General features: G+C 45.5%; 1 protein-coding gene across 1 annotated transcript in view; it reads left to right on the forward strand.

Annotated features, from left to right (window-relative positions):
• Window positions 1–5,282, forward strand: part of LOC119389332 (lethal(2)neighbour of tid protein) — a gene marked incomplete at its 5' end in the record, with an annotated part of 30,531 nt that extends 25,249 nt beyond the window's left edge. Inside the window, 4 exon segments of the mRNA XM_037656538.2 lie at window positions 1,058–1,178; window positions 1,234–1,436; window positions 4,838–4,899; window positions 4,973–5,282. Coding sequence (XP_037512466.1) covers window positions 1,058–1,178; window positions 1,234–1,436; window positions 4,838–4,899; window positions 4,973–5,271 — 685 coding nt within the window.
• Window positions 5,283–17,266: the final 11,984 nt, after the last annotated feature.

Here is a 17,266-nt window from a genome sequence, read left to right on the forward strand (position 1 = left end):
GATACGTCGCGAAGTGCGCTCGGAGCCGACCAAGTGACTACCAAAGAGAGCGGCCATGGTGCATTTTCACGCAGCTTGGCCTCATTTGACCGTAATATTAGCCGCATGAGAGGCGCAAGCAACAGAATCTTTCAATTGATGCAAACAAAAGCATGGCCTTCGAGATTCAAATTGCAAAGATGGCGTCTATGACGTAACTGCGCGCGAAAGCAAGGCCTTCGAGATTGGCATTTACTATTGACAAAAGCATAGCCTTTGAGATTTGCATTGCACAAACATGGCGTGTATGACGTAATTGCTTGCGAAAGCAAGGCCTTCGAGATTGGCATTCACTTCTGCCATCGCGTTGGCGTAGACTCATCATCATCGTTATTTGTCGGAGAACGGGAGGAGTTCGAGCTGGTTGGAGCTCGCATGGTCGTGCGTGCGGTTCGCGGTCGGACTCGCCGCGCCGGTCGTGATTGCGTGTGCTTAGTTCTTTCATGCCTACAGCTGTTGGTGTTAAAAAAATCACATACGTTGATTACATTTCTGTGGATGAGGCCGTCCTTAGCTCCGCGTTTCTATCCATCGACTAGATCGCGGCTGAGCGCGCCAATTTTCGTGCTGCTCGTAAGAATTGAAATAAAATTCTGTACCACTAAATATTTTGCCGTTTTTCCTGTTTTTCGTCTCTTACGTTTCCCGTCTCTTACGTTTATTTCCTACGGTCCCTTCAAAAACGTATCAGCGGGGTTCTACTGTATTACAGTTCCAAAGTGGATGCCGTATGGCTGGATGCAGCTTGCATGGGCGAAAACATGGCAGTTGCAGTCATTGACCGTACACTCCAACCCATCTCAACTCTCGCAAAAGGCAGCTTCTTGCTGACTCACATGTGCAACCAGTGCCTCTTGATATGGCATCTCTTGATGACAGCTTCAACGCCACAGGAGACCGCAGTGCTTTTGAATGTCACCTCCCTTAGCGCATGCCACTTTGCTTTTCCGCTCAACTATGTTTTGTGAAGCCGAAATCTTTGCACTTGAAGATGTGTAACTCTCTTTCTTTCTACTAGCCTGGCTGTCTCTGTGAAGATGAACATCCTGCTCTTTGCACCAGCATTGTTCCTCATCTTGCTGTCTACTCGAGGCCTTGTCAAGACATGCCTGCTGATTGGACTGTGTGGCTTCATTCAGGTACAATTGCCGTGCATATTCTGCTGCCCTAGTAACACATCATCTTTGTCGTCAGCTGGTCCTGGCTCTGCCATTCTTGCTATCCAACCCGGTTTCATATGTGATGGGGGCATTCAACTTGGGCCGAGTGTTTCTTTACAAGTGGACGGTGAACTGGAGGTTCCTGCCTGAAGAGCTGTTTGTGGACCGAACGTTTCACCTGGCACTCCTGGCTCTTCACCTGGTCGGCATTCTGTGCTTTCTGCCAAAGTGGCTGAGGTGAGCTCTTTTTCTTGCATAACATTCACCCGCCAAATGCACGTCCTTGGACATCCATGTTTTTTTTTTTTTTTACATGCATAACCACACTCTATCGAGTAGCAAAGTATGCACCCATGAGACTTAGTCAGTTCAAATGCCTGTGCTGGTAGCAACATTGTGCAAGGGAGCTGCTTTCCTCACAGCATCAGTGCTGATCTTCTGTGCTCTTTGTTTCTCAGATATTTCTTTCTTCATTCAAGCTGTTGTAAAGGGACACTAAAGGTACATGTTAAACCATTGTGAACTCTTAAAATGCCATTGCTGAAATGTCTTGACACTTGTTTCATATCGCGAAAAGAAAGAGAGTCGCTCCTGATTGTCGAGTGCAATGGGAGCTCCTACCATGTTGATCATCCGAGACGAGGCAATGTAAAAACAAACACAAGTTTAATACATAGCTATGCCATGCCTCCAGCTGCAAACACAAGTAGTGGAAGACAAGAGCGGTGGTCCCCTTGTTTTTTCCCTTTGCATATTCATTGTATTTAGCTCAAGTCTGTAATGAAAATCAACACATGCAGCACTGTGGAGCACCGCTAGAATGCAAGTCACTGTTGACCAAGTCGTGTGTTGAACCTATTGGTGAATTCCAATGGCATATTTGTAGTGGCCGACGAACTCTGTGCTAGCACTTGACGTCAGGCACGTCAAATGACTTCCAGCCAACTCCGTAAATTTTCGTGGAGTAGAGTGCTGCTCTGTGGAAAGGATTTAGCAGCGGAGCTGCTCCCAAATCCGCCAATGAAAGATGCAAGAGGCACTCTCGATCTGTCAAGACTTGCTCCACAAGGAGCAGAAAAACTGCAACCTGAAGTGCTCCTAATTTTTCATTGGAACTACCATATGTGATTGGAGAAGTCACTTGAATAGCCTGTGTCATTAGTGTAAGCCCAGTGGTAGTCCAGCTACACCAATTTGCTACTATTTTGTCTCTCTGTGCAGTGGCATAGACCCCCCCCGAAATTTTTTCCCCCTGGGATACGCAGCAGAAAATGACACTCAACCACACTTACCTGCCTGGACCCCATGTCGGATCTAGAACTTGCACCCCCCCCCTCCCTCTCGAAAAAAAGCACATTGTGCCAAAGTTCACTATTTCACTTGCTTGCATGGCAGTGGAGCGTCTTTCGCCTGAAATATTTTTGGTCAGGGTTAAACATGTCAACTGCTTTTCCATGATTTCCGTGGAAACCCTCCCCTCGTCTCGTTTTTGCTTGTGTGCTGCTTCTCGTAAATTTATTAAAAGTAATTTCAGGGCCCAAAGGCACAACAGAAAGGTATGGGGAAAAAGCGAAGGTTACAAAGTATATTGCAAGGCAATTTTGAAAGCGTTTTCATCTATATATAGTTTTTCAAACAGCTTTTCTTCATCTGTTATGCTGGCAATGCTGGTGGGAAGGTAGTTCCAGGCGGCACTTGTCGTAGGAAGAAAAGAGTCATGGCACAATTTCGTGCTACAAGATGGTAGACCCATCTTATAGAAATTTTCTGTCCTTGGCGATGTATAATGGGGTGGATGAAAGAGAGCATCCTTTAAATCACTGTTATAATGGCAGATTTTGTGAAAAAAACTAAGACATGATTTTTCGGCACAACGAAAGGTCAGGCAAGTTTAGGGTGCTCTTCATGGATATGACACTGGAACGACGTGAAAATACAAAAAATGCGGAAGATGGAAGCTTGAAGGGATGAAAATTTGGTCAACACAGGGTTTGCAGCCTTGAAGAAAAAAGTCTGCTCGTCGAAATGTCGGCTCCAGCAACACCCCATGTTAGTGAAATTTTCATCCCTGGAATGACATGAATAATCCGATAAGATGAAATGTGCTGTACGATTTTAAGTGGCTTTAAGAGTTTGAATGAGAATTGTATGAGCACGATCCCATATGGCACATTCGTAGTCTAATCTAGAATGTGCCAGGGTTTTGTAGAATGTTAACTTGGGGGCAGTGGAAAAATTTCGACACATATAGCCGAGCATGCAGTTCACGTTATTAGTAACATATTCAACATGCTTATCTCACAAAACATTAGAGGAGATGTGAACACCAAGGTATTTATTATTATAGGTAATATAATCAGCCTAATATATGCAAGTGTTATCTCCATTAATGACAATCTCTTTGTCAAGTAAGGGAATCAAGGCCTGAGTGGCGCATGTATCGGACAGAGTGCTGATGTGGCAGTCTCCACAATTTTAAGCTGTTTAAGCCGGACATAATTTGTCCAACATGAACAAAAAACTTTGCGTTGTGATGACATCACCGCATGTTGCCTAGCAACCGGTTGCACAGCTGTGCGCCAGCTTCGCTAGCCCATACACCACTCTGCCACCAAGCCCGCCTGCCTGGACACAGCGCACAACCGCTCAGTCGCGCCAGGCATGCACTTCTTCGTTCTCTATAAAGCTGACGTGTGGTAGCAGCATGCGGCCCCAGACGCAGACATGGGGATAGCAAAAAAGGATCGCACTGCCAATGAAGAAGCCGGGTAGCGGGAATCGTGGTGCGCTGCCATGCGAGACTGCTGGACTCTACTCTTTTAAACTAGTCCATGATGTAGTACGGCCGAAACGGCGAGAGGCGACTGTGCTAGGCTGGACTAAAACTTGGCATCACTTGCATTACTTCGTATAACTTAGCATTGCTTGGCATCACTCCATATGGCCAGGAGCAGCTAGGAACCGATCAGCTCCGCTATGCCTTGTGTCACTAGGGCAAGCTACGCCCGGCTTTTTGTTCCTGGAAGTTGAGTAAAACGGAATAATTCTTATTTCCTTCTGCATTGTAACGCAGCGATGTTAATATTGCTTGTTGATTGCTAATGACACAATTGTAATCCGGCATTACAATCTCTTAAGGCTAGTACTGCAGAGTTTTATATTGTGTCTGCATTCTTGCTTATTAAAGCTCAAGAATATTGATAACTTGGAGTTTTTTTAGCAATAATTTCTCACTTCGATGCAGCTTTCCTTATGTATATTGCCACAAATAGGCTTATGCATTTTTAGTTTTTCATTTCCTTCACTTGAGCTTCAATTTTCTGCCATGATTACGCAAGATTCAAACCCACGTTTACATTTTAGTTTGAGAACAAGGCTTGGAGCGCAGTGATTTCACCATCTTGTCTAATGATTATACTCAGGCATAATTGTTCAGGCGTCACAAACCACATTAATCAAACAATGCATAGCTGGATCTGCATGAAGCTGTGGCACAGCGGTATTGTGTGTTTGCATGGATGGGATTGCTCTACTGTAAAACAAGGGATAGGAAGAGAGCTTGCACTCACCATAAATAGGAGAGCCAATTTAACTTTCCATATAACATACATTGAGAAAGTTTTATTTTTATTACCTAGGTATCTCAAGCTCACCGAATGGACCACGAACAAGGGAAAGGTGCTGGTGATGTTCCCCGATCGTATCCTTGCTTGCTTAGTACCTATAAAGTGGTGCACATGTTTCTTTGTTGCTTCCTTAACAGCCATGTCCAGAAATGCTGCTGCCATTGTTTACCTGCAACTTTATAGGAATGGTCTTCAGTCGGTCACTGCACTACCAGTTCTTTGTGTGGTACTATCACACATTGCCTTACCTCTTGTGGTCCACAAGACTCGCAACCATGACACGCCTTGCACTGTGGGGAATGTTGGAGCTTGCCTGGAACACATTTCCTTCCACTAGCTGGAGCAGTGGCCTGCTTCACTTGTCACACTTAGTTATTCTAGTCAGTCTGTGGAAGGACTGGCCAACAGAGCCATCTGTACCACCCTCAGTGTCTAAAAATAAATGAATGGAGTGCCCTGACGGTGTCATCTATGAATACCACATGCCATGGAATGACCCATCACAGCGCTGTGATATGCGTGCAAGAAGACCATCATTATTGTGTTATGTAACGAAGAATTCTATCTGCAGACATGCCTTACGCAAATGTGCTTTGCTAAAAGCAGTGAAACACTACCGTGCAATATTGTAGAAAAATCACCTTGTCAGATTCTGCAGAACTAGCTTACCATTGTAGATGAATGTTTGCTCACGCATTCACAACTTGCGCATTTGTACACATGGAACTTAAACATGACTTAGACCAAGGATTTTAATGATTAGTGAAAACAACATATGGTATGGTTTGCTGCCATTTGGTGCTCCTGAAGGTATTTTCAGTTTCTCTATAATTAGCTAATTAACCTAGATTAATTATTCATTCTAGGGCCAAGTAAATTTCGTGATGTTGTAAAGGGGATTCGGGAATGACCTATCCGATTTTTTGTGGCTGTGTACATGCTCTGTGATATTCTTTGGCTTATAAAAAAGCCTACGAAATGTGCAATAAAGCCATATACTGTGCTGACTGCCAGAAGTGGCTGGTGTACATGGCCATCAGAGCTTTGGGAATGTCAGTGGTAGCCCTGGACTAGAGCCTAACTTCTTGAAGCTTGGCAAGTAAAGCTTTCTCTCATGCGCTCTTGTATTGCAGAACTCTCAACCGCACATGCTTCAAGTGAAAGAACCGTCAAAGACTGCAACCTCCCACAAAGCACAAAACGTCGAAAAACTTCTTTAAACCACTACAAAAGTATGTACGTAACATGTATTGGTATATTGTGCGATGTTGAATAGACGTTTTGCACTAGAAGTTTTGTAGGAAACGTTGAGAAAACTTTTCGTACAAGAAGTTTCTTTTTAAAAGTTTATGAAAGGTCTTTTTCCAAAGCATGTAGGGATGTTAGCGCAAATTAAACAGTTTCGGTCGCTGCACATCCTTGATGGTAAATTTTGATAGGTTTAACGGCGTGTGCAGTGGCGAAATAAAGTTGCTTTTAGGACGCAAAATTGACGCACTTGACATCTCTATTTTATTGCCCGTGATCATTCGATCGCCGAAGATCTATCGTTGCTTGTTGACATGCATTGTCAACATTGACAATTTATGACAACTGCCAACCTTGATACCAAAAAAAAGAGGGGGGGGGGGGTCTACGCTGCGGCCACGTGCGTCGATAACTGTCTTTGCAAGTCATCCGACATTCACCTCGTCCGGTTTGGCGTTTGCATTGCAAAAGCATAGCCTTTGAGATTTATACTGACAAGAACACGAGGAAAATTATTTCTCCACAGCAAAAAAATGGCACAGCTAGTAGGGACCAGTTTTTGTGTTACTTCTAGAGCTAATACAAGAGCTTGATTGTTTGAGGACAAGTATTGAGATTACACTGACGCTCAAAAAGCAGCAGCCCATTGGCATTGATTACGCTTCAGTCGTTTATTTAATTCAAATTGTATCGCGGTCGTTTTCTTTGATCGGCGTTACGCAGCTCCGTTTTAAATCAGTTTTGATATAGCAATACGAGTTTGTGCGCCAAATTTTACATGCCGCTGCCACAAAGCGATCGTGTCTAAAGCCTGTGAATCACGTCAGCTGCGGCACTTAACCGGCTGCCAGCATGAAAATTCAGTGCCAGCAAAGAGCTCAGAGACTACCTACGAAAACGAAATAACCATGCACCATGTGGGTGTGCGCACCAGTGAGTGAAAATGCACTGCTTTGCATTTGAACATAGCTTTTTTTTTGCATGTGCTACGGTTTTTGTCATTTCAAAAGGTTTTACAACTCGTCCAGCTGATCGGATGCACCGCTTGTGGATTCCAACGACATTTTCTAAGATTATTTACTTCGTTCTCACTTTTGCAAAAAATATCTTTACTGCTAAACTTTGTAACACAGATGACAGCATAAGTTTTACCTATTTCTGTACAAATTAGTCTTCTGAGATAAATGCTCATAAGTCCAATGTATGGTAGAGCCAAGTGAACTTATAGTATGTATATGCATTTATACATTTTCGTAAGTTTACAGTCATACATATTACATTTGCACATACCATGTAGTTTATAGAGTTGGGCAATTAACTAACTTAGTATCCTCTAATTGAGGCTTGGTCAGACACGGTCCACTGAAGGTTACCACTAAAACAAATTCACAAACAAAGCAATGTTATGTGCACACTATTTTTCTCATGCAGTGCTCTCTATACATTCTTCTCAAACGTGAATCAGAGATCCACTCACGCTTCTACCATAGTAATCATTATTTTTTCCTCTTCAAACCCAACCACAGCCTCCAAGAAACTGCTCATATCAGCACATGCTCGGATGCTTTATCTCTGAACCTACCTCAAGTCAGCAGAGGATTTTCCACTACTGGAAGTAAACTCGTGGTCCAAAATCCTCACAAGGTATGGTTGTGGACACTTTACTTATTGAACCAATTTTTCTTTCATTATTTCTTTCTTGCTTTTTCTCATGACTCAATTTTTTTCTTCTCAGAAAACTGGACAAAAGAGAGATCATTGGTTTCTAAGCTCCCCACACCAAGTCGTAAGAAGCTCAAGAGTCGCCTATGCACCACCAACGTTTACCAGGCGGACAAATGCAAGCCTTATACTGAAAAGCAGTGATAGTGTATGGTATGTTGAAGCAGTACAAAATTGGGTCCACAAATTATTGCTTCTTGCTTCATGAATTACTCAGTTTAGAAGAAATGTGCTGGCTTCAAATTTCTTGAATAGTGCATGTGATGGGGTGCACATACTGTACTTTAATCTACGTGTGAAACTTTGCATAGAGTATCACATGTAACTTGGTAGCAAGTGGGCCAGTAGTGCATATTTAGCAGCACTTGTTTTTCCCAGTGAATATAGTTTGCTGTAATTGTGAAGGCTGTTGCAAAGCAATGTCAGGGAAAGCTACAGTAGTGCTGAAACAAAGAGTTATGTGTACCGATTGTTTGTAGGTAGGGACACTGTGAAGGTTCTAAAATAGAAAACTGTGTGCAAACACTCGTGCCTTCATTAAACAAGGCATTTCGTGTAGTGGTCACCTGGAGAATAGTTTCCAGGTCGCTACTCTGGAATAAATAACGTTTGATGGTGGGAGTAGGAGAATAGAAGCATGTGCATAAGGACATTATGGGCAGTGTTCTATGAAACAGGCTGTTGAATTTGTAAAGCATTTGAAAATTTAGTCTTTAGTTTTATTCAATGAACTTTGCCAATACATTAATGGGATGATATGTAAACAGACACATCCAGAAAAGAGGGTACAGCACCGTTGCATTTGTGCAAGCAATTTGTTTTGTATGTGAAGTAGAACCACTGACAAATAGCAAATAATATTTGTTCTAGATAACAGACCTGACACATGACACGGAGTTTTTAAAAGTATGTTTATTTTTAACAGAAAAATAAATGAGTGCACTCAATAGATATAATCAGAGTTCAATAGAGTTGGCCAGTGTTTGTGCATGTTAATTAAAGATTTGAATGTGTAATAGCTGCTATTTCCTTGATATTGGCGTGAGCTATATATCCAAAAAAGGACCGAACGCTTTGCCCACTTACTTTACGTGCGCCAAAATCTGTGCTTTGCACCTTGCCCCCGTCGAATTGAGGTTCTCGGCTCAAGCCGCAAATTGTTTTTGCAATACAGTACATTGTCAATCTGTTTACGCGAGGTGATTCGGTTGCATCATGCATTTCACGGACCTTTTTCTCAACGTTTACATCCGTAGCGCACATGATGTTGATGTTTACTTTCAGCCTCATCATAAATGTGAGCGAGCAGCAAATTCAGCGCGAATGTTAAAGCGCAACAGGCGTGGTCTACATCCCACGGAAGTCCAAAAATTAACTGCTATGCAGTGATCACTAGTTCTGCGTTTTCTTCGTGCTCGAATAAATATTCTCAGCCAGGAAAATCGTATTAAAATTTACTAATAATTAAGCAATACACTCTTGAGCATTTTTTCGCGATCAATACAATAGGTGGACTGCAAACAAATGTAGCATTGAAAACGAAAGCTCAAAGGGCTCGACCACTCACCACAAAAATGTGGATTTATTTCCTGTCAGGCAATAAGAAATAAAGAAAACGCATGCTCACAAGGGGTGTGTTAGAAATACAAAACAAGTTCGATCCTGTCTATTGAGCTTTACATTGGTCCATTAGGCATTACCAACTCGCCCAAAATGCTGTTCATTTGCACTGCAATAATATTTCACATTATAGTCATCATAGTTGCCACTGCTTTCGAGTATAATGACGGTGTTTGGCGCAGCTTCTCCAGCATGGTGCAGCATGGTACGCCATCATTTTCCTCACCCACCATTCCCTCGCTGCTTTCCACCATTCGCGCCATAGTGGGCACTGTCTCCTACCCCTGCCCAGTATTTTGCTGCTACTCTCCACCATTGTCCACCATCCTTTCCACCTCACCCAGCTAACGTACACCTTGCCACCCACCACTCCTCTATAACACCATGATTTCCAGCATACCCAGCATTATTTCCACAATATCCACCACCTTTTCCAGTATCCACCATGGTAGTTTTTCCGATAGGGATATCATGATTTTCATGTTACCACGTGTCAGTTCGTCATACAGAAAGGTCTTGTCATACCAGTTTTCGTATGTATCCCTTCATTTAAACGGCCGCGAGCGCCCCGAGACCATGTGATGTAAATCATGCTGCACATGACATGCGCTTCATGATTTGCATGTTAGGCCCTATCATTATGTTCGTCATGAACTCTTGTCACGCCGTACCAATTTTGGTATATATGAAATTAACGGAACGGCCGCAAGAGCCCAAAGGCCGTGGAATGTAAATCATGCTGTTCATGACATGCGTGTCATGATTTTCATGATATGACCTGTCATTTATGTTCGCGATAAGGCCATGTTATGACACACCAACTTTGGTATACATCCGATTAACGGAACGGCCAGGAGAGCACAAAGTCGTAGGCGGCTAGATAGATAGATAGATAGATAGATAGATAGATAGATAGATAGATAGATAGATAGATAGATAGATAGATAGATAGATAGATAGATAGATAGATAGATAGATAGATAGATAGATAGATAGATAGATAGATAGATAGATAGATAGATAGATAGATAGATAGATAGATAGATAGATAGATAGATAGATAGATAGATAGATAGATAGATGAATAGATAGATATATGATAGATATAGATTGGAATCGATGGATGGATCGATGGATGGATGGATGGTGGATGTGGATGATGTATGGATGGATGGATGGATGGATGGATGGATGGATGGCTGGATGGATGGATGATGGATGGATGGATGGATGGATGGATGATGGATGGATGGCTGGATGGATGGAGGGTGGATGGATGGATGGATGGATGGATGGATTATGGATGGATGGATGGATGATGATGGATGGATGGATGGATGGATGGATGGATGGATGGATGAGGATGGATGATGGATGGATGGATGGATGATGGATGGATGGATGGATGGATGGATGGATGGATGGATGGATGATGGCTGGATGGATGGATGGATGGATGGATGGATGGATGGATGGATGGATGGATGGATGGATGATGGGGATGGATGGATGGATGGATGGATGGATGGCTGGATGGATGGATGGATGGATGGATGGATGGATGGATGGATGGATGGATGTATGGATGGATGGATGGATGGATGGATGATGGATGGATGAGTGGATGGAGGGATGGATGATGGATGGATGGATGGTGGATGGATGATGGATGGATGGATGGAGGATGGATGATGGATGGATGGATGGATGGATGGATGGATGGATGGATGGATGGATGGATGGATGGATGGATGGATGGATGGATGGATGGATGGATGGATGGATGGATGGATGGATGGATGGATGTGGATGATGGATGGATGGTGGATGGATTGATGGATGAGATGGATGGATGGATGGATGGATGGATGGATGGATGGTGGATGGATGGATGGATGGATGGATGGATGATGGATGGATGGATGGATGGATGGATGGATGGAGGGATGGGATGGATGGATGGATGGATGGATGGATGGATGGATGGGATGATGGATGGATGGATGGATGGATGGATGGATGGATGAGTGGATGGATGTGATGGATGGATGGATGGATGGATGGATGGATGGATGGATGGATGATGGATGGATGATGGATTGGATGGATGATGGAGGGATGGATGGAGGGATGGATGGATGGAATGGATGGATGGTGGATGGATGGATGATGATGGATGGAGGAGGATGGTGGATGGATGGATGGATGGGGATGGATGGAGGGATGGATGGATGGATGGAGGGATGGGATTGGATGATGGATGATGGATGGATGGATGGAATGATGGAGGGATGGAGGATGGATGGGATGGATGATGGAATGGGGATGGATGGATTGGATGGAGGATGGATGGATGGATGGCTGGATAGGATGGATGGATGGATGGAGGATGGTGGATGGATGGATGGATGGATGGATGGATGGAGGGTGGATGGTGGAATGGATGTTGGATGGATGGATGGAGGGATGGATGGTGGAATGGATGGATGGATGGATGGATGGATGATGGATGGATGGATGGATGGATGGATGGATGGATGGATGGAGGGATGGATGGATGGATGGATGGATGATGGGGATGGATGGATGATGGCATGGATGGATGGATGCTGGATGGAGGGATGGATGATGGATGGCATGGATGGATGGATGGGATGGCTGATGGAGATTGGAGGGATGGATGGATGGATGGATGGATGATGGATGGATGGATGGATGGATGGATGGATGGATGGATGGGAGTTTCCTACAAGACTTACTAGAGGGAACTCTGGCGCTAGTGTCTATGGGAGCTGCAATGCTCGCGCTTCAGCCTTCGTCCAGCAAAAATCAGCTGTTTCACTTCACCACTTTAACTTCTTTAGGCTCACCGATTCAAATCTGGTCCGAAGTTCACAACTATCCATTCTTTTATCCGAAAGAAAACCAAAACATAGCAGTAAACAAAGCCACAATGCGTTCGAAGCCCACAAGCACGAAGACGAGGCAAGTCCGTGTACTACCCATCATTCCCATGGTGGCTGAACGATCGCAGCGCCAGAGTTCCCTCTAGGTCATTTTAGGAAACTCTATGGATGGATGGATGGATGGATGGATGGATGGATAGATAGATAGATAGATAGATAGATAGATAGATAGATAGATAGATAGATAGATAGATAGATAGATAGATAGATAGATAGATAGATAGATAGATAGATATAGATAGATAGATAGATAATAGATAGATAGATAGATAGATAGATAGATAGATAGATACGCTCAAAGTCGCAGAAGTTCGCTAAGAAATGCTTCGCATTTAAAAAAATGCCCCCACCTCCCCGAAGGGAATCGTGACGAAATGCGAATGCATTTCTTGCGCCGAGAGTACACGGCGCAGTAATTTTAATGGCGTAAATTAATGACGACACGAGGATTCGTACCGTAACCATTTATTTACACATTCATGAGCACCTGTTTGTGTTGTCATTGTACCTGACGGCCATAATCTCAGCCTTGTGGTCGCCGTTGGTATATAGTACACTCTACCGTTGGCGTTTCACAGCGGCGTCTCGCGCACACATTTCTTCTTGAGAGGCGCCCAGCCAGCGGACGGGAGAGTGGGGCGCAGGGAGGAGAGAGAGCGAACGGCGAGAGAAGGAGAAGAGCGGTGCGGAGCCGGCGCGCGCCCGCGCAAACCGCGGTGAGGAGGCGGAGCGCGCGCAGTCACGTGGGGTGTGACGTCGCTGCGCCGTTGCTACAGACGCTCCTCTCCGCTCCTCGCGCCGTTGCTATGGGACGGCGGATTCAGGGTCGCTTATAAAGTGCATTCGCACTTAAAACAGATAAGCGATCCAAGGCCCGTATTCTCAAACGATCGCAAAAGGCGATAGTATCGCGTTTGGTGACGTAGAATTTGATGCGTTGAATAAGCAAAAAAAAAGACTTGCCTATGACGTCATTGTTGCAACTGGCCGTTGGTAGGACGAATGTCTCGCAACACGGGAGTGAGCGCACTGTACGAGCGCAGAGCAACCCGAGTACGGCGTTTTCGAGCGTGTGCTGCTGCTTCTACGCAGTGGCCAGGCTTGGCCGGCTTGGCTGTGGCTACTTGAAGTGTAAGACGTGTTGAAAGTGCTTTCAACGTTTTCTTGTTCGATTATTTAATGCACAGTATAATATTTAAAGAATGGAACTTTGCGTGAAACGTATTTTCGTTGAGAGTTTAACACGGCGTACTCGGAGAGTTCAGCTGTAGCGTGCCGCCGCAGCGACATCGTCTCAAGATCTGAACATGTTGCCGGCTCGCGATAAGCCACGCGAGCAACGCACGGTTCATGCTCCTGGGACGTTCAAACCACGAAAGAACACGCGCTGGCAAAGAACGAGTGCTGATAGTGCCAAGGTAATGCTCGATGAAAGCTTCAGCGTAAAAAATGCTGCGTATATCCACCGAGGATTGAATACTAGAAGCTACCGCCTACGTCGCTGAAATGCTAGACTTCACCACGAACCGACGGTTAACGGTGCCTTCGCTTATTGCAAATATGTCGAGAGCACCGTCGAGCACCATGACGCAGAATTGACGTCGGCGGAATTACCAGATGGCGCCCTAACTTTTCCGGTTTGCTCAATAGCCAATCAGCGCGCACCAAAGGCGATACTTTTGCGATTGTCGCCTTTTGGGAATACGGGCCCAAGAACCAGAGGCCACGAGAAATGATTAGTACCGTGTTAAAGGAGCACTGACACAAAAATTTTGCACCTTGTTTTTTTTGTTGCAATAGATAGCTTATGATCCACTTATCACGGCTGCAAACCTCGTTTGCGCGAGTGCGCGACGGTTATTTATTTAGAGACGTTTTTAGAGCGCCCAGTCGCAGTTTCGGTTTCAAAGCACCGAGCTGGGCAGCACTACTTCCGGAGGACGGGTAGCCACAGCTGGCCACGTGAACACGCAAAATTGTGACGTAGGCGACGCGCGAGCGTGAGTGCGGTGGGCGCCGAACCAGGTGAAGTGGCGCCAGCTATGGAGGATTAGAAACAACTAACAAACGCGTAATCTATAACAATGTGCTTGATTGGGCTGGTTGGTTCTGCATGGTAGACGACGAATAGAAACAGCGCTAGACACGGGACGAGAAGAGGACACATACACGGCGCCGTGTATGTGTCCTCTTCTCGTCCCGTGTCTAGCGCTGTTTCTATTCGTCGTCTACCATGCGTAATCTATGTCCTCCGAGCATTCGGAAGCGCCCATCTCGACTCGCTAAGCTTACAGCATCGATTATTTGACTATGGCTCTCAAAAACGGCGCCGAATCGGGACGAATACATTGCTGTCGAAGCTTAAGGACATGAATCTAAAGCAAATGGAAGCATCAGCAGCATCAGTTCGGAACTTACACGTTACAGAGCGCACGGCGGCCACTTGATAGATTCGAAGTGGACGACAACCGCTTTTGGCAGTGCTGCCATGTTTTTCAGAGGCGCGAATGCCTCGCCTGCGAAGCTTGCCGTGCAAGTTGGACAGCTCTCGCGCGTGCGGCGACGGCCGACGTTCTGCGGCACCGCGCCGTTGCGGCAGGCTTGCCGCTAGCGTGAGCGGGCCATAACATCTGCCAACGGGCACGACGAGCAAACAGCGGAAGAGAACACAACTAGAACACGCCAAGCCGCAGGCACGGTGGAAGAAATGGCAGGTAGCACGGCACAAGCGCAAGGGCACAACCAGCCACCAGCCAACGCAAACTCGTGACGTAGGTTTGTTTACACACCCCCCGCGTTGATGTCGGCGTCGCGAAGCGCTCGCATCTCGCTCAGTCGCGCGGCATGCACTTTAAAATTGATTTTAAATATGTTCTAGGCTATATTGGCCCTTGATATTTCGTAGACGTTGTGTACGGCTCCGCATACATCTATTTAACTCATTATCTCGCCTTCGAAATTTTGTGTCAGTGCTCCTTTAAGGATTTCCCCTAGCCTCACGCGGGGCCCCCCAATCACCAGTAGCCTCACCCCGGGTCCCCAAAGACGAAACATCTCAGCGTTGAGACGCCCGTTTTCTACAGGGTCGTAAAGCGTCTCTCACAGCCCCCCACGCAGGCACGCAGTCCTCCCCTCCTGTCAACGTAACGGTACACCACAGGCACGGCAGAAACGGCGCGACGGGGTTGGGTTCAACAAAAATGGAAGCAAAACAGAAGAAATATACCACGAGGGTGAGAGAGTGGCCGGTGCGGAGGAACTTCGAAGACGAGGCAGGTGGAGGAGCTGGATGCAGGGTTGCCGTTGGGTAGATTTGAAAAGGAGCCAGAATTCAAGCTAAAAGTAGCCAAAGTAGCCAGGTCTTTTAATCTTATCGCCAAACTTGTAGCCAAATGGCAGAAAAGCGGTATTATGAAAAGAGGTTTTATCATTGAACAATATATAATACCATTTTGTGTCAGCAATAAAATAGCATACGAGCACAGTTATTTTCTCCTTCATGCTTGGTCTTCAAGCTGTAAGCAAGTTGCAAATAAATGAACATATTATAAGTTCCGTGCACCTGTATACATTTTATATAGAATAGATATAGTAATTGCCAGAGAGACAGTAAGATTGAAACATTCCAGCCAACCAGTCAGTAGGAATACTAATGGCAGAAGGTTGTGCTTGAAGTCTGCGACTTCAAGCACGACCAGCTTCAAGTAGCAATATCCGCTTGAAGATGACCGGTCCAGCTTCATTTTGTAGCGGATCTCTGTGTCTGTCAAGTTCACCCGAAAACACGCGCCGTGCATCAGCACTACAAAACTGGCTCGTAGCGTCAGCATCGATGGCGGGCAGCGTGAACAGCGTGCTAGGCACGCGTTTGCCAACATGCACGCAACTTCGTCAGTTTGATCTTAGCCAAAAGGCGTACTTAAATTTCATCTTTAATTTATGTGTAAGTTATATTTCCAATTTCTTAATTTTTATTTAAATTCTTAAAACCACCGAATTCATGGCCTATCCCCCATAGTGGGTGTGAGACACTGACTGGGCGAACAAGAACTTCATCATTCCGTCTCGGCAGGCGCACCGCGCGTTGCGTTCGGGTGCCTCGATGAGCACCAGACTCATGGCGGGGCTTGGACACGCGCTTATACACTGGCTGACACGTCAGAAAAGCTTGGAAACAAAGGGTAGTCGTCAGGCTTGCTTGGTATTTTATCTGCAGATAATGAGAAAAATGGCTACTGAATGCGCTAAAATAGAGGTTCAAAGTAGCCAGAAAGTAGCCATGGCGCCAACCTGAAATTTTTGTTGCCAGACTGGGTCGTAAAGTAGCCAATTTGGCGCAAAGTAGCCACCAACGGCAACCCTGGCTGGATGGCGCATCAGGCACGCGGGCGTGAAGCCACCGGAAGCCGCCGTTTTTGTCCCGGAAGAGAGCTTTTCTCTTCTTTTTTAAAGGAATATCTGCCTGTAGCGCAGTAAACTGTACGAATCGACCGGAAAAGTCAGGGAAGGCATTTCACGCGTAAGTACCTCAAAGCTGCATTACGTTTTACGCATTTTGTCCGTTGCAGCACTCCGCCATATTCGGACGGTGTCGGCACGGCGTCTGTCATCTTTCGTGTAGCGTTCGTCGGCGTCTGAAGTGAGGCGTAATCGCAGAGTTTGAAAAAATAAAAAATAAAAACGATCATAACAACAGCTGCCACTCGAGAATATTTGAATTGCGTGACTGAGACGGACAGAAGACGCCAGCTTCCGGGACAAACAGGGCACCTTCCGGTGGCTTCACAAGCGCCCGCCTCGCAGGGCGGGGATGCGCCGTCCAGCCTTTTTAATGGAGGTCAGTGGCAGAGACTTTTGAGCCACGAACCAAGAATCACGTCTCAAG

This window comes from Rhipicephalus sanguineus, chromosome 4, assembly GCF_013339695.2.
Source record: "Rhipicephalus sanguineus isolate Rsan-2018 chromosome 4, BIME_Rsan_1.4, whole genome shotgun sequence".
Taxonomy (NCBI): Eukaryota; Metazoa; Arthropoda; class Arachnida; order Ixodida; family Ixodidae; genus Rhipicephalus; species Rhipicephalus sanguineus.